Below are 25,893 nucleotides of genomic sequence, written 5' to 3'. Positions count from 1 at the left end.
AAATGGTTGCTAGGGTACTCTGTTTGGTTGCTAGGGAGTGGCTTGGCAGCTGCCAATCATGAAACTCCAAAGGCTTCTTGTCAGTATGAATGATATAAACCAACTCCCACGCCTTTGTGACATTCAGAATGGAAGATATCCCTCATTGGATTTTGGTTGCTAAGGTGCTTGACAATGGTTGCTAGGGAGGGGTTAGGATGTGTTGAGGTGATTCAGGATTGGCTGTTTACTTCCCTGAGTCAAACGAGCCCACCCTCACGTTTCTATGACTCTTATATCCTGAGATATCCCTTTGATCTGTTTCAATGGAAGTCTATGGGACTTGTTGCTAAGGAGCTCTAAATGGTTGCTGGGGCGTGGCTTGATAGCTTCACAATGATCCTGAGAGACTGATTGGTCGTCTGAGTAAAATGAGCCCGCCCCTTTGTCTCTACGACACTGTGATCCAGAGTTATGTTCAATATAAAAGCGGTTTCTATGGTGTAGGACCATACACACCATAGTAAGTCAATGGGGAAACTTTGGGCCGCTCCTGCCCCCCAGGGGTGCAACTTTTACCCCATTGTGTGGTATGTTCTTTCAGAGCCTGTCAGCCTCTTCAAATGTGGTAAATTACACGTTTCTGCGACATCCTCCTTCCGAGCTACGACTCGTCAAAGTTTGATGCAATGTTAAGTCTATGGGATTTTTCGGCCGGTTTTTCGCCCCTGGGGCGAACATCGTACCCCCGATCCCTTATAAAAGTCATAGCACACCATTCCCGAACAGGCCGCACGTTTTGACACCTCATTCATTGGTCTGTGACAAAAACTGCGGGAGGAGTAGCGCGTCAAAATGTGGCCAGAAGAATAAGAATAAGAATAAGAACTAGAATGTACATTTCCAGAAGAAAATGTGAAGTGGTGCTTGCAGTGGCAAAACTCGCCACTCGGTTGCTAGGGTGTGGTACATGATTGCATACTAGGCAACAAACATGTCTGTACTATGTTCTGGTGCTGAGATATGGCTTATTCATGTTGTTCAGGTGGTTGCTAGGGCATTGCTAAGGTGTTCTGAGTGGTTGCTAGGGTGTTTTGGGTGGTTGCTAGGGTATTCTGGGTGGTTGCTAGGGTGTTCTGGTTGGTTGCTAGGGTATTTTGGGTGGTTGCTAGGGCATTGCTAGGGTGTTCTGGGTGGTTGCTAGGGTGTTCTGGGTGGTTGCTATGGTGTTGCTAGGCGGTTGCTAGGGTATTCTGGGTGGTTGCTAGGGCGTTGCTAGGCGGTTGCTAGGGTATTCTGGGTGGTTGCTAGGGCGTTGCTAGGCGGTTGCTAGGGTGTTCTGGGTGGTTGCCTGGGTGTTGCTAGGCGGTTGCTAGGGTATTCTGGATGGTTGCCAGGGTGTTGCTAGGCGGTTGCTAGGGTGTTTTGGGTGGTTGCTAGGGTGTTGCTAGGTGGTTGCTAGGGTGTTCTGAGTGGTTGCTAGGGTGTTGCTAGGCGGTTGCTAGGGTATCCTGGGTGGTTGCTAGGGTGTTCTGGGTGGTTGCTAGGGCGTTGCTAGGCAGTTGCTAGGGTGTTCTGGGTGGTTGCTAGGGTGTTGCTAGGGTAATTTGGGTGGTTGCTATGGTGTTACTAGGTGGTTGGTAGTTGTCAAAGATGGTTACTGTTGAGTTTGTAGCATTTTATTGGTATGATTTAGCACTTAGCTAATCAATATTAGCATGTAGCTATTCACTGCTAGCATGTTTAGCATGTAGCAAGTCCTGTTTGCTAGCATGAGTAAAAAGAGCCAACCCCCATCTCTATACGATGTTTTGATGCAGAGATATAGGTCTTGCAAAACGGTTGCTAGGGTACTATGTTTGGTTGCTAGGGAGTGGCTTGGCAGCTGCCAATCATGAAGCTCCAAAGTCAATGTGAATGTATAAACCAACCCCCATCTCTATACGATGTTTTGATGCAGAGATATAGGTCTTGCAAAATGGTTGCTAGGGTACTCTGTTTGGTTGCTAGGGAGTGGCTTGGCAGCTGCCAATCATGAAACTCCAAAGGCTGCTTGTCAGTATGAATGATATAAACCAACTCCCATGCCTCTGTAACATTCAGAATGGAAGATATCCCTCTTTGGATTTTGGTTGCTAAGGTGCTCGACAATGGTTGCTAGGGCGTGGCTAGGAAGTGTTGAGGTGATTCATGATTGGCTGTTTGCTGCCCCGAGTCAAACGAGACCACCCTCATGTTTCTATGACAATTCAGTCCAGAGATATCCCTTCGATCTCTTTCAATGGAAGTCTATGGGAGTTGTTGCTAAGGTGCTCTAAATGGTTGCTAGGGCGTGGCTTGATAGCTTCACAATGATCCTGAGAGACTGATTGGTTGTCTGAGTAAAATGAGCCCGCCCCTTTGTCTCTACGACACTGTGATCCAGAGTTATGTTCAATATAAAAGCGGTTTCTATGGTGTAGGACGGCCCATTTCATGGGCCGTCCTACACCATAGTAAGTCAATGGGGAAACTTTGGGCAGCTCCTGCCCCCCAGGGGTGCAACTTTTACCCCATTGTGTGGTATGTTCTTACAGAGTCTGTCAGCCTCTTCAAATGTGGTAAATTACACGTTTCTGCGACATCCTCGTTCCGAGCTACGACTCGTCAAAGTTTGACGCAATGTTAAGTCTATGGGATTTTTCGGCCGGTTTTTCGCCCCTGGGGCGAACATCGTACCCCCGATCCCTTATAAAAGTCATAGCACACCATTCCCGAACAGGCCGCACGTTTTGACGCCTCATTCGTGGGTCTGTGACAAAAACTGCGGGAGGAGTAGCGCGTCAAAAAGTGGCCAGAAGAATAAGAATAAGAAGAATAAGAATAATAAGTATGTGAGATAACAATAGTGTTGCTTTGCCATAGGCAAGCACCACTAATAAGTATGTGAGATAACAATAGTGTTGCTTTGCCATAGGCAAGCACCACTAACTAGAAACAGAGCATTTCCTGTGGAACATGCGTGTGAATGCTTAAAATGCTTAACTGAAATGCAAAGAAAGAAAGAGAAAGAAGGATTAGTTAGAAAGAAAGATGGATTAGTTACAAAGAAAGAAAGATTAGGTAGAAAGAAAGAAAGAAAGAAAGAAAGAAAGAAAGAAAGAAAGAAAGAAAGAAAGAAAGAAAGAAAGAAAGAAAGAAAGAAAGAAAGAAAGAGAAAGAAGGATTAGTTAGAAAGAAAGAAAGATGGATTAGTTAGAAAGAAAGAAAGATTAGGTAGAAAGAAAGAAAGAAAGAAAGAAAGAAAGAAAGAAAGAAAGAAAGAAAGAAAGAAAGAAAGAAAGAAAGAAAGAAAGAAAGAAAGAAAAAGAAAGAAGGATTAGTTAGAAAGAAAGATGGATTAGTTAGAAAGAAAGAAATATGGATTAGTTACAAAGAAAGAAAGATTAGGTAGAAAGAAAGAAAGAAAGAAAAAAAGAAAGAAAAAAAGAAAGAAAAAGAAAGAAGGATTAGTTAGAAAGAAAGAAAGATGGATTAGTTAGAAAGAAGGAGATTAGGTAGAAAGAAAGAAAGAAAGAAAGAAAGAAAGAAAGAAAGAAAGAAAGAAAGAAAGAAAAAGAAAGAAGGATTAGTTAGAAAGAAAAAAAGATGGATTAGTTAGAAAGAAAGAAAGATTAGGTAGAAAGAAAGAAAGAAAGATTAGGTAGAAAGAAAGAAAGAAAGAAAGAAAGAAAGAAAGAAAGAAAGAAAGAAAGAAAGAAAGAAAGAAAAAGAAAGAAGGATTAGTTAGAAAGAAAGAAAGATGTATTAGTTAGAAAGAAAGAAAGATTAGGTAGAAAGAAAGAAATAGGCCGAGACAAGGCCTTTGTGAACGATGTGATGTATTTTTTGTGTGGATAGAGTTGAAAAAAGAGACCACTTTGGCAAGTTGAAAAACTAGTGATCAGAGCATTACGGACCAAAGTTTGACCTGAATTTATAATTGCTGCCAATGGAGGATTGTCTGTCACTCTTGTCCTTTGGAAGGACACAGAGGAAAAACTGTAAGTCCGAGGGATTTACTAAACACACGTGAGGAAGCACAACAAACATACCTACGTTTCAAGTATAATTACATGCCCGAAGAGTTAAAATTGTGGCCAGGCCAGCGATTTAAAAATTATTTTTTACGATTAGTTTTCAAGCTGGCTCACTCTAGCAGATGACATCACGTGCTCTAGCTCTGAACAGTCTCTCTCATCCGCTTCCATTAAAATCTGAGAAACGGCTTGAAAAACTTCATGAGACTAAAGTAGAGATTGTGAAAAAAGTATAAAAGATTTCAAAAAGTTGAATACAACGTTAATAGCTTAAAGATTTGTCAACATTTTAAAGTTGAAATGACAAAAATAGCTGAAAGTATGCAGAAATAGTGGGCTTTGAAAGCAGAAGGAGCATAAAGCAGGATTTGAAGAATTCTCCATTGACTTACATGTTAAAAAAAATGCACAAAAAGATTAATAATTTAAAAAGTATAAAAGTTATAAAAAAGAAAAATAATAGCACACCTGTCCTTGAAAAGCTGAACATTTTGATACTTGAATGGTTTTTGTAGCACAAAGCAGAGAGGAGTTATAAGCGACCACGGAAGAATACGGAACAATAATAATAACTAGAAACAGAGCATTTCCTGCGGAACATGCGTGTGAATGCTTAAAATGCTTAACTGAAATGCAAAGAAAGAAAGAAAGAAAGAAAGAAAGAAAGAAAGAAAGAAAGATTAGTTAGAAAGAAAGAAAGATGGATTAGTTAGAAAGAAAGAAAGATGGATTAGTTACAAAGAAAGAAAGATTAGGTAGAAAGAAAGAAAGAAAGAAAGAAAGAAAGAAAGAAAGAAAGAGAAAGAAGGATTAGTTAGAAAGAAAGAAAGATGGATTAGTTAGAAAGAAGGAGATTAGGTAGAAAGAAAGAAAGAAAGAAAGAAAGAAAGAAAGAAAAAGAAAGAAGGATTAGTTAGAAAGAAAGAAAGATGGATTAGTTAGAAAGAAAGAAAGATTAGGTAGAAAGAAAGAAAGAAAGAAAGAAAGATTAGGTAGAAAGAAAGAAAGAAAGACAGTGTCATGAGTCTGGTAGTCTCCTGTCTCCCTCTTCTGGTCACACACACCCGTTACCTCACGCACCTTCAGTACTCTCAGCTGTTTCTAGTTATACCCTCATTACACTGACTCCTTCACACCTGTTCTCTCTTCTCCCTGATTGTTTGTGCTATTTCCTGCTCTCCCTTTTCCCTGTTTCTTTGCCAGATTATTACATTCTCTACACATGCAAGAGACAACTTACTACCTGCTGCATCCATCCTGTCCGAGTCCTGTCCGAGTCTTGTCCGTGTTCTATCCGCCATCCAGCCTGGCTCAGGTCGGTCTTTATTTGTTCTCTATTAATCTCTGCTCTACACTCTGTCCAGCCCGCCTGCTGCAGACGATCGCCCAGAGCATTCATCTCTACTATCTGTAGTACGCTCATTCTCTCGAGGGGATCAGAGAACAGCGCCCGCCGGTTCCTGTTCACAGACTGTTTGCTGCCGTCTACTTTAAGGAGAGACTCTATTATTTTCGTTTTTGGAGCGCCAGCATCTACGGCTACCTTTCTGTTGTTTATCTTGAAGGATTTTTCTGTTGGACTGAATTTATCTCTCGCTATTAAAGAGACCGTTATCTGCAAATCGCTTTTGGGTCTTACCTTTCCACATTACAGAAAGAAAGAGAGAAAGAAAGAAAGAAAGAAAGAAAGAAAGAAAAAGAAAGAAGGATTAGTTAGAAAGAAAGAAAGATGGATTAGTTAGAAAGAAAGAAAGATTAGGTAGAAAGAAAGAATTAAGGATTAGGTAGATAGAAAGAAAGAAAGAAAGATAGATTAGTTAAAGAGAAAGAAAGAGGGAGGGAGAACAGGAGAAGCAGAAGCATAAATGCAACAAAAACCTGTAAAGTTCCTTCAGAAAAGAGCTCAGTGACTGTGCACCAATCAGAACACAGGACCAATTATGTGTGTCTCCCTTTGATCTGTGCCCCTTTGATCTGTGCTAATCAACATCACCTGTGCAATCAGCTTTCCTATTTAGACAGAGGGCAAAATCGCTGATACTTGGCCTCGAACAAACCTCCCTAGAGACAAAACTATAGGTTGTATCGGCGAAATGACCTGACCGTGAGCGAGACAAGGCCTTTGTGAACGATGTGATGTATTTTTTGTGTGGATAGAGTTGAAAAAAGAGACCACTTTGGCAAGTTGAAAAACTAGTGATCAGAGCATTACGGACCAAAGTTTGACCTGAATTTATAATTGCTGCCAATGGAGGATTGTCTGTCACTCTTGTCCTTTGGAAGGACACAGAGGAAAAACTGTAAGTCCGAGGGATTTACTAAACACACGTGAAGAAGCACAACAAAAATACCTACGTTTCAAGTATAATTACATGCCCGAAGAGTTAAAATTGTGGCCAGGCCAGCGATTTAAAAATTATTTTTTACGATTAGTTTTCAAGCTGGCTCACTCTAGCAGATGACATCACGTGCTCTAGCTCTGAACAGTCTCTCTCATCCGCTTCCATTAAAATCTGAGAAACGGCTTGAAAAACTTCATGAGACTAAAGTAGAGATTGTGAAAAAAGTATAAAAGATTTCAAAAAGTTGAATACAACGTTAATAGCTTAAAGATTTGTCAACATTTTAAAGTTGAAATGACAAAAATAGCTGAAATTATGCACAAGTAGTGGGCTTTGAAAGCAGAAGGAGCATAAAGCAGGATTTGAAGAATTCTCCATTGACTTACATGTTAAAAAAAATGCACAAAAAGATTAATAATTTAAAAAGTATAAAAGTTATAAAAAAGAAAAATAATAGCACACATGTCCTTGAAAAGCTGAACATTTTGATACTTGAATGGTTTTTGTAGCACAAAGTAGAGAGGAGTTATAAGCGACCACGGAAGAATACGGAAGAATAATAATAATAATAATAATAATAATAAAGATTTGGATTTCAATAGTGTGAATGCTTGAAAGCATTCACACTAATAATAATAATAATAATAATAAAGATTTGGATTTCAATAGTGTGAATGCTTGAAAGCATTCACACTAATAATAAGTATGCACAATAACACTAGTGTTGCTCTGCCATAGGCAAGCACCACTAACTAGAATGTACATTTCCAGAAGAAAATGTGAAGTGGTGCTTGCAGTGGCAAAACTCGCCACACGGTTGCTAGAGTGTGGTCCATGATTGCATACGAACCAACAGACATGTCTGTATGATGTTTTGGTGCTGAGATATGGCTTATTCATGTGTTCAGGTGGTTGCTAGGTGGTTGCTATGCGGTTGCTAGGGTGTTTTGGGTGGTTGCTATGGTATTCTGGGTGGTTGGTAGGGTGTTCTGGGTGGTTGCTAGGGCGTTGATAGGGTGTTCTGGGTGGTTGCTAGGCGGTTGCTAGGGTGTTTTGAGTGGTTGCTATGGTGTTGCTAAGCGGTTGCTAGGGTTTTCTGGGTGGTTGCTATGGTGTTGCTAGGGTATTGTGGGTGGTTGCTAGGCTGTTGCTAGGGTTTTCTGGGTGGTTGCTAGGGTGTTGCTAGGCAGTTGCTAGGGTGTTCTGGGTGGTTGCTAGGGTGTTGCTAGGGTGTTCTGGGTGGTTGCTAGGGTGTTGCTAGGCAGTTGCTAGGGTATTCTGGGTGGTTGTTATGGTGTTGCTAGGGTATTGTGGGTGGTTGCTAGGCTGTTGCTAGGGTGTTCTGGGTGGTTGCTAGGGTGTTGCTAGGCAGTTGCTAGGGTGTTCTGGGTGGTTGTTAGGGTGTTGCTAGGCGGTTGCTAGGGTATTCTGGGTGGTTGCTATGGTGTTGCTAGGGTATTGTGGGTGGTTGCTAGGCTGTTGCTAGGGTGTTCTGGGTGGTTGCTAGGGTGTTGCTAGGCAGTTGCTAGGGTGTTCTGGGTGGTTGCTAGGGTGTTGCTAGGCAGTTGCTAGGGTGTTCTGGGTGGTGGCTAGGGTGTTGCTAGGCAGTTGCTAGGGTAATCTGGGTGGTTGCTATGGTGTTACTAGGTGGTTGGTAGTTGTCACAGATGGATACTATTGGAGTTCTTTACATTTACTTGGCATGATTGAGCACTTTCCTTATCACTATTAGCATGTAGCTATTTACTGCTAGCATGTGTAGCATGTAGCAAGTCCTGTTTGCTAGCATGAGTCAAAAGAGCCAACCCCCATCTCTATACGATGTTCTGATGCAGAGATACTGGTCTTGCAAAACGGTTGCTAGGGTACTCTGTTTGGTTGCTAGGGAGTGGCTTGGCAGCTGCCAATCATGAAGCTCCAAAGTCAATGTGAATGTATAAACCAACCCCCATCTCTATACGATGTTATGATGCAGAGATATAGGTCTTGCAAAATGGTTGCTAGGGTACTCTGTTTGGTTGCTAGGGAGTGGCTTGGCAGCTGCCAATCATGAAACTCCAAAGGCTGCTTGTCAGTATAAATGATATAAACCAACTCCCATGCCTCTGTGACATTCAGAATGGAAGATATCCCTGTTTGGATTTTGGTTGCTAAGGTGCTCGACAATGGTTGCTAGGGCGTGGCCAGTAAGTGTTGAGGTGATTCAGGATTGGCTGTTTGCTGCCCCGAGTCAAACGAGCCCACCCTCATGTTTCTATGACTCTTATATTCTGAGATATCCCTTTGATCTGTTTCAATGGAAGTCTATGGAACTTGTTGCTAAGGAGCTCTAAATGGTTGCTAGGGCGTGGCTAGATAGCTTCACAATGATCCTGAGAGACTGATTGGCCGTCTGAGTAAAATGAGCCCGCCCCTTTGTTTCTACGACACTGTGATCCAGAGTTATGTTCAATATAAAAGCGGTTTCTATGGTGTAGGACGGCCCATTTCATGTAAGTCAATGGGGCAACTTTGGCCAGCTCCTGCCCCCCAGGGGTGCAACTTTTACCCCATTGTGTGGTATATTCTTACAGAGCCTGTCAGCCTCTTCAAATGTGGTAAATTACACGTTTCTGCGACATCCTCGTTCCGAGCTACGACTCGTCAAAGTTTGACGCAATGTTAAGTCTATGGGATTTTTCGGCCGGTTTTTCGCCCCTGGGGCGAACATCGTACCCCCGATCGCTTATAAAAGTCATAGCACACCATTCCCGAACAGGCTGCACGTTTTGACACCTCATTCATGGGTCTGTGACAAAAACTGCGGGAGGAGTAGCGCGTCAAAAAGTGGCCAGAAGAATAAGAATAAGAATAAGAACTAGAATGTACATTTCCAGAAGAAAATGTGAAGAGGTGCTTGCAGTGGCAAAACTCGCCACTCGGTTGCTAGGGTGTGGTACATGATTGCATACTAGGCAACAAACATGTCTGTACTATGTTCTGGTGCTGAGATATGGCTTATTCATGTTGTTCAGGTGGTTGCTAGGGCATTGCTAAGGTGTTCTGAGTGGTTGCTAGGGTGTTTTGGGTGGTTGCTAGGGTATTCTGGGTGGTTGCTAGGGTGTTCTGGTTGGTTGCTAGGGTATTTTGGGTGGTTGCTAGGGCATTGCTAGGGTGTTCTGGGTGGTTGCTAGGTGGTTGCTAGGGTGTTCTGGGTGGTTGCTATGGTGTTGCTAGGCGGTTGCTAGGGTATTCTGGGTGGTTGCTAGGGCGTTGCTAGGCGGTTGCTAGGGTATTCTGGGTGGTTGCTAGGGCGTTGCTAGGCGGTTGCTAGGGTGTTCTGGGTGGTTGCCTGGGTGTTGCTAGGCGGTTGCTAGGGTATTCTGGATGGTTGCCAGGGTGTTGCTAGGCGGTTGCTAGGGTGTTTTGGGTGGTTGCTAGGGTGTTGCTAGGTGGTTGCTAGGGTGTTCTGAGTGGTTGCTAGGGTGTTGCTAGGCGGTTGCTAGGGTATCCTGGGTGGTTGCTAGGGTGTTCTGGGTGGTTGCTAGGGCGTTGCTAGGCAGTTGCTAGGGTGTTCTGGGTGGTTGCTAGGGTGTTGCTAGGGTAATTTGGGTGGTTGCTATGGTGTTACTAGGTGGTTGGTAGTTGTCAAAGTTACTGTTGAGTTTGTAGCATTTTATTGGCATGATTTAGCACTTAGCTAATCAATATTAGCATGTAGCTATTCACTGCTAGCATGTTTAGCATGTAGCAAGTCCTGTTTGCTAGCATGAGTAAAAAGAGCCAACCCCCATCTCTATACAATGTTTTGATGCAGAGATATAGGTCTTGCAAAACGGTTGCTAGGGTACTATGTTTGGTTGCTAGGGAGTGGCTTGGCAGCTGCCAATCATGAAGCTCCAAAGTCAATGTGAATGTATAAACCAACCCCCATCTCTATACGATGTTTTGATGCAGAGATATAGGTCTTGCAAAATGGTTGCTAGGGTACTCTGTTTGGTTGCTAGGGAGTGGCTTGGCAGCTGCCAATCATGAAACTCCAAAGGCTGCTTGTCAGTATGAATGATATAAACCAACTCCCATGCCTCTGTGACATTCAGAATGGAAGATATCCCTCTTTGGATTTTGGTTGCTAAGGTGCTCGACAATGGTTGCTAGGGCGTGGCTAGGAAGTGTTGAGGTGATTCATGATTGGCTGTTTGCTGCCCCGAGTCAAACGAGACCACCCTCATGTTTCTATGACAATTCAGTCCAGAGATATACCTTCGATCTCTTTCAATGGAAGTCTATGGGAGTTGTTGCTAAGGTGCTCTAAATGGTTGCTAGGGCGTGGCTTGATAGCTTCACAATGATCCTGAGAGACTGATTGGTTGTCTGAGTAAAATGAGCCCGCCCCTTTGTCTCTACGACACTGTGATCCAGAGTTATGTTCAATATAAAAGCGGTTTCTATGGTGTAGGACGGCCCATTTCATGGGCCGTCCTACACCATAGTAAGTCAATGGGGAAAATTTGGGCAGCTCCTGCCCCCCAGGGGTGAAACTTTTACCCCATTGTGTGGTATGTTCTTACAGAGTCTGTCAGCCTCTTCAAATGTGGTAAATTACACGTTTCTGCGACATCCTCGTTCCGAGCTACGACTCGTCAAAGTTTGACGCAATGTTAAGTCTATGGGATTTTTCGGCCGGTTTTTCACCCCTGGGGCGAACATCGTACCCCCGATCCCTTATAAAAGTCATAGCACACCATTCCCGAACAGGCCGCACGTTTTGACGCCTCATTCGTGGGTCTGTGACAAAAACTGCGGGAGGAGTAGCGCGTCAAAAAGTGGCCAGAAGAATAAGAATAAGAAGAATAAGAATAACTAGAATGTACATTTCCAGAAGAAAATGTGAAGTGGTGCTTGCAGTGGCAAAACTCGCCACTCGGTTGCTAAGGCGTTGCTAGGCGGTTGCCAGGGTATTCTGGGTGGTTGCTATGGTGTTGCTAGGCGGTTGCTAGGGTGTTCTGGGTGGTTGCTAGGGTAGTTGCTATGGTGTTGCTAGGAGGTTGCTATGGTATTCTGGGTGGTTGCTAGGGTGTTGCTAGGTGGTTGCTATGGTGTTCTGGGTGGTTGCAATGGTGTTGCTAGGCGGTTGCTAGGGTATTCTGGGTGGTTGCTAGAGTGTTCTGGGTGGTTGCTAGGGTGTTGCTAGGCGGTTGCTAGGGTATTCTGGGCGGTTGCTATGGTGTTGCTAGGCGGTTGCTAGGGTGTTCTGGTGGTTGCTAGGGTGTTGCTAGGCAGTTGCTAGGGTGTTCTGGGTAGTTGCTATGGTGTTGCTAGGCGGTTGCTAGGGTATTCTGGGTGGTTGCTATGGTGTTGCTAGGCGGTTGCTAGGGTGTTCTGGGTGGTTGCTAGGGTGTTGCTAGGGTGTTCTGGGTGGTTGCTATGGTGTTGCTAGGGTATTCTGGATGGTTGCTAGGGCGTTGCTAGGCGGTTGCTAGGGTAATCTGAGTGGTTGCTAGGGCATTGCTAGGGTATCCTGGGTGGTTGCTAGGCTGTTGGTAGGGTGTTCTGGGTGGTTGCTAGGGCGTTGCTAGGCAGTTGCTAGGGTGTTCTGGGTGGTTGCTAGGGTTTTGCTAGGGTAATCTGGGTGGTTGCTATGGTGTTACTAGGTGGTTGGTAGTTGTCAAAGATGGTTACTGTTGAGTTTGTAGCATTTTATTGGCATGATTTAGCACTTAGCTAATCAATATTAGCATGTAGCTATTCACTGCTAGCATGTGTAGGATGTAGCAAGTCCCGTTTGCTAGCATGAGTCAAAAGAGCCAACCCCCATCTCTATACGATGTTCTGATGCAGAGATATAGGTCTTGCAAAACGGTTGCTAGGGTACTCTGTTTGGTTGCTAGGGAGTGGCTTTGCAGCTGCCAATCATGAAGCTCCAAAGTCAATGTGAATGTATAAACCAACCCCCATCTCTATACGATGTTTTGATGCAGAGATATAGGTCTTGCAAAATGGTTGCTAGGGTACTCTGTTTGGTTGCTAGGGAGTGGCTTGGCAGCTGCCAATCATGAAACTCCAAAGGCTGCTTGTCAGTATAAATGATATAAACCAACTCCCATGCCTCTGTGACATTCAGAATGGAAGATATCCCTGTTTGGATTTTGGTTGCTAAGGTGCTCGACAATGGTTGCTAGGGCGTGGCCAGTAAGTGTTGAGGTGATTCAGGATTGGCTGTTTGCTGCCCCGAGTCAAACGAGCCCACCCTCATGTTTCTATGACTCTTATATTCTGAGATATCCCTTTGATCTGTTTCAATGGAAGTCTATGGAACTTGTTGCTAAGGAGCTCTAAATGGTTGCTAGGGCGTGGCTAGATAGCTTCACAATGATCCTGAGAGACTGATTGGCCGTCTGAGTAAAATGAGCCCGCCCCTTTGTCTCTACGACACTGTGATCCAGAGTTATGTTCAATATAAAAGCGGTTTAAGTCAATGGGGAAACTTTGGGCAGCTCCTGCCCCCCAGGGGTGCAACTTTTACCCCATTGTGTGGTATGTTCTTACAGAGTCTGTCAGCCTCTTCAAATGTGGTAAATTACACGTTTCTGCGACATCCTCGTTCCGAGCTACGACTCGTCAAAGTTTGACGCAATGTTAAGTCTATGGGATTTTTCGGCCGGTTTTTCGCCCCTGGGGCGAACATCGTACACCCGATCCCTTATAAAAGTCATAGCACACCATTCCCGAACAGGCCGCACGTTTTGACGCCTCATTCGTGGGTCTGTGACAAAAACTGCGGGAGGAGTAGCGCGTCAAAAAGTGGCCAGAAGAATAAGAATAAGAAGAATAAGAATAATAAGTATGTGAGATAACAATAGTGTTGCTTTGCCATAGGCAAGCACCACTAATAAGTATGTGAGATAACAATAGTGTTGCTTTGCCATAGGCAAGCACCACTAATAAGTATGTGAGATAACAATAGTGTTGCTTTGCCATAGGCAAGCACCACTAATAATAAGTATGCACAATAACACTAGTGTTGCTTTGCCATAGGCAAGCACCACTAATAAGAATAAGAATAAGAATAATAAGTATGCACAATAACACTAGTGTTGCTTTGCCATAGGCAAGCACCACTAATAAGTATGCACAATAACACTAGTGTTGCTTTGCCATAGGCAAGCACCACTAATAAGAATAAGAATAATAAGTATGCACAATAACACTAGTGTTGCTTTGCCATAGGCAAGCACCACTAACTAGAATGTACATTTCCAGAAGAAAATGTGAAGTGGTGCTTGCAGTGGCAAAACTCGCCACTCGGTTGCTAGGGTGTGGTACATGATTGCATACGAGCCAACAAACATGTCTGTACTATGTTCTGGTGCTGAGATATGGCTTATTCATGTTGTTCAGGTGGTTGCTAGGGCGTTTCTAATGTGTTCTGAGTGGTTGCTAGGGTGTTTTGGGTGGTTGATAGGGGTATTCTGGGTGGTTGCTAGGGTGTTCTGGTTGGTTGCTAGGGTATTTTGGGTGGTTGCTAGGGCGTTGCTAGGGTGATCTGGCTGGTTGCTAGGGTGTTCTGGGTGGTTGCTATGGTGTTGCTAGGCGGTTGCTAGGGTATTCTGGGTGGTTGCTAGGCGGTTGCTAGGGCAGTCTGGGTGGTTGCTAGGGCGTTGCTAGGCGGTTGCTAGGGTGTTCTGGGTGGTTGCTAGGGTATTCTGGGTGGTTGCTATGGTGTTGCTAGGCGGTTGCTAGGGTATTCTGGGTGGTTGCTAGGATGTTGCTAGGTGGTTGCTAGGGTGTTCTGGGTGGTTGCTAGGGCGTTGTTAGGTGGTTGCTAGGGTGTTCTGGGTGGTTGCTAGGGTATTCTGGGTGGTTGCTATGGTGTTGCTAGGCGGTTGCTAGGGTATTCTGGGTGGTTGCTAGGATGTTGCTAGGTGGTTGCTAAGGTATTCTGGGTGGTTGCTATGGTGTTACTAGGTGGTTGGTAGTTGTCACAGATGGCTACTATTGGAGTTCTTAACACTTTCTAGGCATGATTTAGCACTTACCTAATCGCTATTAGCATGTAGCTATTCACAGCTAGCATGTGTAGCATGTTGGAAGCCCTGTTTGCTAGCATGAGTCAAAAGAGCCAAACCACATCTCTATTCGATGTTCTGATGCAGAGATATAGGTCTTGCAAAATGGTTGCTAGGGTACTCTGTTTGGTTGCTAGGGAATGGCTTGGCAGCTGCCAGTCATCAAAGTCCAAAGGTTGCTTGTCAGTATGAATGATATAAACCAACTCCCATGCCTCTGTGACATTCAGAATGGAAGATATCCCTCTATAGATTTTAGTTACTAAGGTGCTCGACAATGGTTGCTAGGGAGGGGCTATGTAGTGTTGAGGTGATTCATTATTGGTTGTTTACTGCCCCGAGTCAAACGAGTCCACCCTTGTGTTTCTATGACACTTCTATCCGGAGATATCCTTTTGATCTCTTTCAATAGAAGTCTATGGAACTTGTTGCTAAGGTGCTCTAAATGGTTGCTAGGGCGTGGCTTAATAGCTTCACAATGATCCTGAGAGACTGATTGGTCATCTGATTAAAATGAGCTCGTCCCCTTGTCTCTATGACACTGTGATCCAGAGCTATGTTCAATACAAAATCCCTATGCAATGTGTAGAACGCGTCCTACACCATAGTAAGTCAATGGGGCAACTTTGAGCAGCTCCTGACCCCCAGGGGTGCAACTTTTACCCCATTGTGAGATATGTTCTTACAGAACCTGTCAGCCTCTTCAAATGTGGCAAATCACACGTTTCTGTGAAATCTGATTTCTGAGCTATGACTCGTCAAAATTTGTTGCAATGTTAAGTCTATGGGATTTTTTTGGGCGCTTTTTTGCCCCTGGGGCAATTACCGTACCCCCGATCTCTTAGAAAAGATGTAGCACACCTCTCCTCAATAAGCCGCACGATTTGACGCCTTTCTCATGGGTCTGTGATGTCAGCATGTATTTTTTATAACATAGTAAAGGATAGTTCCTATAGAGTTATTATAGAGTTATCATGAAAGTCCAAAGGCTGCTTGTCAGTATGAATGATATAAACCAACTCCCATGCCTCTGTGACATTTAGAATGGAAGATATCCCTTCAAGGATTTTGGTTGCTAAGGTGCTCAACAATGGTTGCTAGGGAGGGGCTAGGAAGTGTTGACATGATTCATGATTGGCTGTTTGCTGCCCAGAGTAAAACTTGTGTTAACCTCATCTCTATATGATGTTCTGATACAGACATATAGGTCTTGCAAAATGGTTGCTAGGGTACTCTGTTTGGTTGCTAGGGAGTGGCTTGACAGCTGCCAGTCACAAAAGCTGACAAAAAGACAGCGGGACTAGTTACGCGCCAAACTTTTGTTCGGAATAATAATAATAATAAGAATAAGTATGCACAATAACAATAGTGATGCCTTGCCCTTGGCAAGCACCACTAATAAGTATGGAGAAGAACAATAGTGTTGCTTTGCAAGCACCACTAATAATAAGTATGGAGATGAACAATAGTGTTGCTTTGCAAGCACCACTAATAAGAATACTAAGTATGGAGAAGAACAATAGTGATGCTTTGCAAGCACCACTAATAATAAGAATAATAAGTATGGAGAAGAACAATAGTGTTGCTTTGCAAGAACCACTAATAAGTATGCACAATAACAATAGTGATGCCTTGCCTTTGCCAAGCACCACTAATAAATAACATTGTGGTCAATGGGGAAAATTTGGGCAGCTCCTGTCCCCCAGGGGTGAAACTTTTACCCCATTGTTAGGTATTTTCTTACAGAGCCTGTCAGCTTCTTTAAATGTGGTAAACCGCACGTTTCTGCGAAATCCTCGCTCGTAGCTATGAATCATCAAAGTTTGTCGCAATGTTAAGTCTATGGGATTTTTCGTAAGTTCATTCACCCCTGGGGCGAACACCGTACCCCGGCTCTCTTATAAAACTCATAGGACACTACTCCTCAATAGGCCGCACGATTTGATGCCTCATTCATGGGTCTGTGACAAAAGCTGTGGAAGGAATTGCTCGTCAAACTTTTGGCGGAATCAAAAAAAGGAATAGTAATAGTTGGGGCTTTGCCTTTGGCAAGCACCCACTAATAATAAGTATGGAGAAGAACACTAGTGATGCCTTGCCTTTGGCAAGCACCACTAATAAGTATGCAAGAGAACACTAGTGATGACTTGCCTTTGGCAAGCACCACTAATAATAAGTATGCACAATAACAATAGTGATGCCTTGCCAGACCCGTTGCTATGGGCGGGCCATAGGGGGCCGGGCCCGCCCCAAAAAATGCTTGTGCCCCCCCACTTGATTATTAAAATAATATTAAATAATTTAATTTTAATATTATCAGAGTTGCTAATTTTGTGTTGCATTCATGTTGCATTCTTTATCATTAAAACATTACAAATATAAAAAAAACAATGGTGTGTTTTTGTTTGATTGATGGGAATCTACACTGCAACAGCCTATCACGGCCTTACTAAAAATAACGTTTGGCTACGTACGTGACGTACAACTAAGCCGCTCAACAGTTACCGCGGATTTTTGAAAGCTGTTTCAAAACGAGTTTTCGCCGGCTTACTCGCTTCAGTTCCTTCCGAGTGGAAGGATACTTTGATGAGGAGGTTCTGCTCGGAGAAACGCCACCTCCTACTGTACTGACAGGAGGGACTGGAGAGAGGACATCGCTGCCTCCATTCAAAGTACCGGTAACGTTAGGTTCAAAGTCTCTGGGCGAGTGTATGTGCGTGCATGTGTGTGTTGTGTCTCATGGTAATGCATATCCCTCAGTTGACTGCTTAAAATGCAATGTTTGAGAGATGCTTCTGGTGTAACATCTAATATGTTCTATAGTCAAGTGTTTTATGGATATTCATAACATTGCTTCTATGTAATGTGGTGTAGCCTAGGCTATAGGCTACCTGGTCATGTACCTGGTGGTTGGTTATAACGTTATGTTTAACGTGATGATTAGGCTACGTGCTGCGCGACTAGAGTTGATTATTATAAATATACGTACTGTAGGCTAATAATACTTGTTTGTGCCCCCCCCCATGCATTTCATATGCCCCCTTAAGACTGAGGTCTTGCGACGGGTCTGTGCCTTGCCTTTGGCAAACACCACTAATAAGTATGGAGAAGAACACTAGTGATGCCTTGCCTTTGGCAAGCACCACTAATAATAAGTATGCAAGAGAACACTAGTGATGCCTTGCCTTTGGCAAGCACCACTAATAAGTTTAAATAGGATTTCAGTATTTGGCTCTCACAAGCCAACTTAATAACAAATGCATTGTTTCTGTAGATTTTGGCTTTTAAATGTGAATTTAAGAGATTTTCATCAAATAAGATTTAACACAAAATTATCACATTGAATTTAAAAACACAAATTGTAATTCCTCACCATGTAATCTGCCATGTCTGATTAACCTCCAAGGACAATCTTGTGAAACCACCTTATGGATGTATATAATCAGTTCCCTTCGCTTCACACAGGAAGTTCACTACGAATAAGTAGTTGTCTATATCAGTGGTTTTCAATCCTAGTCCTGGGGACCCACCACTCTGCGCAGTTTCTGTCAATCTTCTCTGACAAGATCTGAATCTGGTACGTCAAATAAGGGAGATTAACCAAATGTGCAAAGCAGGTCCTCAGGACCAGGATTGAAAACCACTGTGTTAACTGATGGACAGTTAGCATTCCTCAATTGCAAAGTGTTTGGACATTATTTTCAACCATAAAATGGTTTGCTTAAAAAAGTGTTAATGTTCTATTCTCTAAACAAGCAGCAATGGAATGACATTCAAAGGTTTAAGCATGACCTGAATGTCAATACTTCTGGTATTACTATATACTTAGAGTTTTTTTTACATCTTTTTATAAGAGCTTAAGATTTGAGTGTTTCAATGACTTCACTAATTACTTAGTAAATGTTTAAAGACTCAACTGGACTATAGACAGCTGAACTCAGAAAGAAATTTAAGGACATGTAAATAAAGTATTTTTATTCATTTTTATACACTTTTCAGTCATCAAGATCTCATACCTAAAGTCTATTCCTTTTGTGTACTGCACATTTAGAGCCAAAAATATTTATTCTTTCACCACAAACAAATTATTATTGGTCTGTTACAAACATAAAAGCAATCTCTTGTGGAAAATATATTAATTTCTACACTTAAGTAAAACATTTTCATTTGAACAGTTTAAGAAGTTAAGAAAAGTAAACAACAACTAATTTAAACTAAAGCTTCGTCCCAAAACAGGGGAACAAAATGACCATATTTAGCGATGTTAAATATTAAAAATGATGGACTTGTCCAGTAACATTCACATGAATCTTACATTTTACAAACTACTGCATGAAATCAGGTAAAAAAAAACATCTCTGACATTGGACTCTTAAGAGTCACCTCAGTGTTTTCTAACATGAGGATGCAGCACTTACAATATTCCATTCAGGCTTTTGTAAATCTTTCTGCTCAGTGAGAGAGGGCATGTCACTAACAGTACTGAATACAGTTTAGACATGTATCCCATTTAAGCATTGATGGTTGGGGTAGATGGACAGGACCTCTGGATGGCTTCAGCATAGATGCAAGACCGATTTGTTGATCTCAGGGTTGGTCCAGTCATTTCGTAGGTCATCCAGATGGTTGTCAAAGTCTACAAGACTCTCGTACGATTTGTTTTCTAGAAGAGCTGCTGTGATCTTCTGTGCCTCAAGCCAATCCTCAAAGCAGTCACTGCAATTTAAAGAAAGTTATACAAATCATTATTTTGTCTACAATAATTTGTCAAAGCTTATCTGACCACATTAATTTAGGTTTCACGTGATGTCACAACCTTAAATAAGGGGAAAACACTGGAATAATGTGAAGCGTTAAGCGTGTTATGTGAAGCGATCTGTCGTGTCACATTAAAGAGTTATAAAATTGACAGAACTTGAAAACTAAGACGTAGTTTCATATCAGAAGTAACAAAGGACAAAACTTTTATAGCGATTACTGGATGGTATAGGCACTGTACAAATGATGTTTAATGAAGTGTTGTTGGTGCACCAACTAAAAACAGCAAAGACAAGATCTTGATTCATCAAAAAACAATGTTTCTTCTAGATCGGACTAATGGTTTCGAAGATATCGGCAAATGTTTTTTAAGCGCTAAATCACAACGCTACACAAACCGTAAGGCAAAACCTAGCATGTTTGGTATCTTTGGACTCGGCAAGGATTCAGGAACCTAACGAGATTACTCCCGTGAAAATAAGTCAACCACACCCAGAGTTATAAGCATTTGAAAAATAAAATTTACCACTAGGTAATAGCCCATACCGAGTTTCGTAACAATTCGTTCATGCGTTCAGAAAATACAGCATTTTAGCACATAATTCAAAATGGCCGACAGACAAAAATGGCTGATATGGGAAAATTGGATATCGCTTGACTCGACATGACGCCCTGAATCTAACGAGACCACTTTTATGATTTCTGGACCAACTGTTTAGAAGTTATAAGCAAAAATAGCCATTTTCTGTATCTCCGGACCAGTAGATGGCGCTGCTCCGAAACGCAGCATGTAGCCTCAGGTCATGCTTGTGATGACATGTACCAAGTTTGGTCTTAATACGATAAAGCGTTGCGGAGATACAGCCTTACGTCTGTTTTTGCAAGCGCTACGTAATCATTTTTCGTGCGTTTATCGAAAACTGTTTGATGAATCAACTTGAATTCCATAACTCTTTGTCCCCACTGCCTGAAGATGATCTGGTGCGCTTTTGGTGAAAATCGGACAAACCGTCTAGGACGAGTTTGAAAAAGTAGGTTTTTTGAACAATTCAAAATGGCGGCAATATTTTTGTGACGGAAAATGACGTCATAGGGTGCAATCGAATCTTCATTAGCTCCGGAATCAGAGGGGAAAAGAATTTTGTTGATAGGCCATACGGTTCAAAAGTTATTAGCATAATAAAAGTCAAATTTTGGACAGGTGGTGGCGCTAGAGGGAATAAGTTAGAGGAACGGAACAGATACAATAGGTGCCTCCGCACCTTCGGTGCTTGGCCCCTAATATTAAGAGCCGGAACAGATACAATAGGTGCCTCCACACCTTCGGTGCTTGGCCCCTAAACATTGCTGCAAGCTGCCATTACCGGGGCCAAGCGCAAGAAGTAGCAACAGATGCCATCATGGGTGGGAGTGACAGACCAACTGCAGCAAGGAGCAATTAAAGACATTTTAAGAGGATTTGGCAAAATGGCTGAAAAATCATATACAGGTCCTTCTAAAAAAAATTGCATATTGTGATAAAGTTCATTATTTTCAATAATGTAATGATAAAAATTAAAATTTCATATATTTTAGATTCATTGCACATCAACTGAAATATTTCCGGTCTTTTATTGTTTTAATACTTTTGATTTTGGCATACTGCTCATGAAAACCCAAAATTCCAGTAAACCATTTACCAGTGGCTTTGGCAATGTGAGCAGGTGCCAGGTCGTGCTGAAAAATGAAATCTTCATCTCCATAAAGCTTTTCAGCAGATGGAAGCATGAAGTGCTCCAAAATCTCCTGATAGCTAGCTGCATTGACCCTGCCCTTGATAAAACACAGTGGACCAACACCAGCAGCTGACATGGCACCCCAGACCATCACTGAGTGTGGGTACTTGACACTGGACTTCAGGCATTTTGGCATTTCCTTCTCCCCAGTCTTCCTCCAGACTCTGGCACCTTGATTTCCAAATGACATGCAAAATTTGCTTTCATCCGAAAAAGTACTTTGGACCACTGAGCAACAGTCCAGTGCTGCTCCTCTGTAGCCCAGGTCAGGCGCTTCTGCCGCGGTTTCTGGTTCAAAAGTGGTTTGACCTGGGGAATGCGGCACCTGTAGCCCATTTCCTGCACACGCCTGTGCACGGTGGCTCTGGATGTTTCTACTCCAGACTCAGTCCACTGCTTCCGCAGGTCCCCCAAGCCTTGAATCGGTCCTTCTCCACAATCTTCCTCAGGGTCCGGTCACCTCTTCTCATTGTGCAGCGTTTTTGCCACACTTTTTCCTTCCCACAGACTTCCCACTGAGGTGCCTTGATACAGCACTCTGGGAACAGCCTATTTGTTCACAAATTTCTTTCTGTGTCTTACCCTCTTGCTTGAGGGTGTCAATGATGGCCTTCTGGACAGCAGTCAGGTCGGCAGTCTTACCCATGATTGCGGTTTTGAGTAATGAAACAGGCTGGGAGTTTTTAAAAGCCTCAGGAATCTTTTGCAGGTGTTTAGAGTTAATTAGTTGATTCAGATGATTAGTTTAATAGCTCGTTTAGAGACCCTTTTCATGATATGCTAATTTTTTGAGATAGGAATTTTGGGTTTTCATGAGCTGTATGCCAAAATCATCAGTATTAAAACAATAAAAGACCTGAAATATTTCAGTTGGTGTGCAATGAATCTAAAATATATGAAAGTTTAATTTGTATCATTACATTATGGAAAATAATGAACTTTATCACAATATGCTCATTTTTTGAGAAGGACCTGTATACAGTAACTTTTAAGATGTTTTAATGGTTTATCACTTTCGACAAACAGGTGGCGCAGTTATGAAATTGATGTGATGTGATCAGAGTGAGGTGACAATGACACATACAAAGTTTGGTGTCAAAATGTGAAGGCATTGCAGAGATAAAGACTTAATAGTCACTTTGGCAGCATGCCTCAACTTTGCTGCTGCGGTATACGAAAACTGTTTCGTCTATCGTCACGAAATCCATGACTTTTAGTCGGCATGGTCTGGAGATGATATGATTCGATTTTGGTGAAAATCGGACGAATGGTCTAAGAGAATTTCGAAAAAGAAGGTTTTGAAAGTAAATAAAGATGGCGGACAGGAAGTTCGTCCAAATACGTCAAACTTTGTATCTATGTTCTCGGCATGACCCAAGGAATCTATTAATACCAGTGTCATTACAACAGGTGTATTTTTTCAAAGCTTATTAGCATTTTTGGAAATATAATTTTAACTTCTGACCAACATGTGGTGCTGTCTCGAAATTTTTTTGAGTATCTTCAGGGGATGGTGCTGGTGGCAAATTCTGAGTTTCATAATGTTACATTAATGCATTTGTTAAGTATAGCATTTTACATCACAAAACTGTATTGAAGTCAATGGTAATTTCAAGTTTTGTTCTATTATAGCGCCACCAAGAGGCAAAATTTCAATTTTTTTTTCATGTGTCCTCGGAATGAGCCCATACATATGTGCCAAATTTGGTGAAAATATCTCAATTCGCTTCCGAGTTATAGACATTTATATTGAAAAACGTGTCAAAAATGACTCACACGTGACTTTGATTGAATTTTACTACCCCTTACTATCAATATTTTGGCATTTGGGCTTTTGAATATAGTTAACCAGCTATGATTGCAAACTTCTGACGGTGGTTCAATTTTCGTGCAAATCGGACAAACCGTCTAGAACGAGTTCGAAAAAGTAGCTTTTTGAGAAAATTCAAGATGGCGGCCATATTTTTATGATGGAAAATGACCTCATGGGGTGCAATCGCATCGTCATGAGCTCAGGAATCAGAGGAAAAAATAATTTTGTTGATTGGCCTTACGGTTCAGAAGTTATTAGCAAAATAAAAGTGAAACTTTGGACAGGTGGTGGCGCTAGAGGGAATGACATAGAAACACCAAAATTGGTGTATTTAATGTTGGGACTGTCCTCTATCAGAATGTCAAACCAAAACAACTTTCCCGCAATCGGTTCTATGGACTGCCATAGACTCCAAGAGCGAAAGAAGAATAATAAGAACGGGAACAGATACAATAGGTGCCTCTGCACCTTTGGTGCTTGTCCCCTAATAATAAGAACCGGAACAGATACCTTCTGTATCGGGGCTTGGCCCCTAAAGATAGCTGCAAGCAGCCATTACCGGGGTCAAGCGCAAGAAGCGGCAACAGATGCCATCATGGGTGGGAGTGGCAGACCAACTGCAGTAACGAGCAATTAGAGACATTTTAAGAGAATTTGGCAAAATGGCTGAAAAATCATAGACTGAAAATCAAGATGGCGGACAGGAAGTTCGGCCAAATAAGGAAAACCTGGTATCTATGTTCTCAACTTGACCCAAGGACTCTATTAAGACCAGTGGCATTTCAACAGGCAGATTTATTCAAAAGTTATTAGCCTTTTGGGAAATTTTGTTATAACTTTTGACCACTAGGTGGCGCTGTTTCAAAATATTTTGAGTACCTTCAGGGGATGGTGTTGTTGACATTCCGAGTTTCGTAATATTACACCAATGCATTTGTTTAGTATAGCATTTTATTTCACAAAACTATTGAAGTCAATGGGAATTTCATGTTTTGTTATATTATAGCGCCACCAAGAGGCTCAGTCCCACAATTTTTTTTGTGTGTCCTCAGAGTGAGCCCATACATGTGTGTGTCAATTTTGGTGAAAATATCTCAATTCACTTCAGAGTTATAGACATTTATATGAAAAAATACGTCAGAAATGACTGACACATGACTTTGTTTGAATTTTACTACCACTTACTATCAATACTTTCGCATTTGGGCACTGGCGTATAGCTATCGACCTATGTTTCCAAACTTCTGATGGTGGTTTCGTCTCGATCGGACAAGCGGTTTCGAAGATATAGCCAAATGTTTTTTTCGCGCTAAATCGCAACGCTACACAAACCGTAAGACGAAACCCAGCATGTTTGGTATCGTTGGACTCGGCAATGATTCAGGAACTCAAAAAGATGACTCCCGTGAAAATAAGTCGACCACACCCAAAGTTATAAGCATTTGAAAAAAAGAGTTCACCACTAGGTGGCGCTGTTTCGAAACTTCTCAGGCTCCTTCAGGGCATCGTACTGATGACCCATACCGAGTTTCGCAACAATTCGTTCATGCGTTCAGAAAATACAGCATTTTAGCACATAATTCAAAATGACCGACAGACAAAATGGCCAATATGGGAAAATTGGATATCAGTCGACTCGGCATGACGCCCTGAATCTAATGAGACCAATATTATTATTTTTGGACAAAATGTTCAGAAGTTATAAGCAAAAATAGCTTTTAATAAAAAAATAATATTTTTCATATCTCCGGACCAGTAGGTGGTGCTGCGCCGAAACGCTGCATGTTGCCTCAGGTCATGCTTGTGAAGACTTGTACCAAGTTTGGTCTGAATCCGATAAAGCGTTGTGGAGATACAGCCTTATGTCTCTTTTCGCAAGCACTACGTAAAATTTGTTTGTGGGTTTATCAAAAACGGTTAAGCGAATCAACTTGAATTTTATAACTTTTTGTCGTCATGGTCTGTAGATGATCTGATTCAATTTTTGTGCAAATCGGAAAAACAGTCTAGGACGAGTTTGAAAAAGTAGCTTTTTTGGAAAATTCAAGATGGCGGCCAAATTTTTATGACGGAAAATGACGTCATAGGGTGCAATCGAATCGGCATAAGCTCAAGAACAAGGGGAAAAAAGAATTTTGATGATAGGCCTTACGGTTCAAAAGCTATTAGCATAATAAAAGTGAAACTTTGGACAGGTGGTGACGCTAGAGGGAATGAATTAGAAACACCAAAATTGGTGTATTTGATGTTGGGACTGTCCTCTATGAGAATGTCTAACCAAAACAACTTTCCCGCAATTGGTTCTATTGGCTGCCATAGACTCCCAGAGCGGAAGAATAATAATAAGAACCGGAACAGATACAATAGGTGCCTCCGCACCTTCGGTGCTTGGCCCCTAATAAGAACCGGAACAAATACAATAGGTGCCTCCGCACCTTCGGTGCTTGGCCCCTAATAATAAGAACCGGAACAGATACAATAGGTGCCTCCGCACCTTCGGTGCTTGGCCCCTAATAAGAACCGGAACAGATACAATAGGTGCCTCCATACCTTCGGTGCGTGGCCCCTAATAATAATAAGAACCGGAACAGATACAATAGGTGCCTCCGCACCTTCTGTGCTTGGCCCCTAATAAGAACCGGAACAGATGCAATAGGTGCCTCCGCACCTTCGGTGCTTGGCCCCTAATAATAATAAGAACCGGAACAGATACAATAGGTGCCCGCACCTTTTGTGCTTGGCCCCTTATAAGAACACCAACGATTACAATAGGTGCCTCCGCACCTTTGGTGCTTGGCCCCTAATAAGAACCGGAACAGATACAATAGGTGCCTCCGCACCTTCGGTGCTTGGCCCCTAATAAGAACCGGAACAGATACAATAGGTGCCTCCGCACCTTCGGTGCTTGGCCCCTAATAATAACTTAAAAAGTGCAGGGAGCACCCAGCAGCATTCAGTAAACATTTAGTAAAACTTAAAAACTCTATTTTAATGGTTAAATTAAATTTTAGTAATCAAAAAGCATTTCTAATTAATTGAAATCAGATGTATTCAATTTATTTACAGTTTAAAGGCCCGTTCACACCGGGACGAATTTCGCACGCGATATTGAATGGAACA

The 25,893-nt window shown here is 42.3% G+C and overlaps 2 protein-coding genes across 2 annotated transcripts in view; one reads left to right on the top strand and one right to left on the bottom strand.

Annotated features, from left to right (window-relative positions):
* The window catches only part of cox4i1 (cytochrome c oxidase subunit 4I1), a 209,859-nt gene that overhangs the window by 146,129 nt on the left and 37,837 nt on the right, over positions 1 to 25,893 (top strand). The window lies entirely within an intron of this gene.
* The window catches only part of emc8 (ER membrane protein complex subunit 8), a 29,224-nt gene continuing 21,716 nt past the window's right edge, over positions 18,386 to 25,893 (bottom strand). The window contains exon 5 of the mRNA XM_077248195.1: positions 18,386 to 19,143. Within this exon, the coding sequence (XP_077104310.1) occupies positions 18,984 to 19,143 (160 nt within the window). The 3' untranslated portion in view covers positions 18,386 to 18,983. The remainder of the gene's footprint in view (positions 19,144 to 25,893) is intronic.

This window comes from Siphateles boraxobius, unplaced genomic scaffold (assembly GCF_051911475.1).
Source record: "Siphateles boraxobius isolate OS27281-9 unplaced genomic scaffold, OSU_SipBor_1 30, whole genome shotgun sequence".
Lineage (NCBI taxonomy): Eukaryota > Metazoa > Chordata > Actinopteri > Cypriniformes > Leuciscidae > Siphateles > Siphateles boraxobius.
Note: the sequence above shows the minus strand (reverse complement) of the source record. Positions and strands in the feature narration are given on the sequence as shown.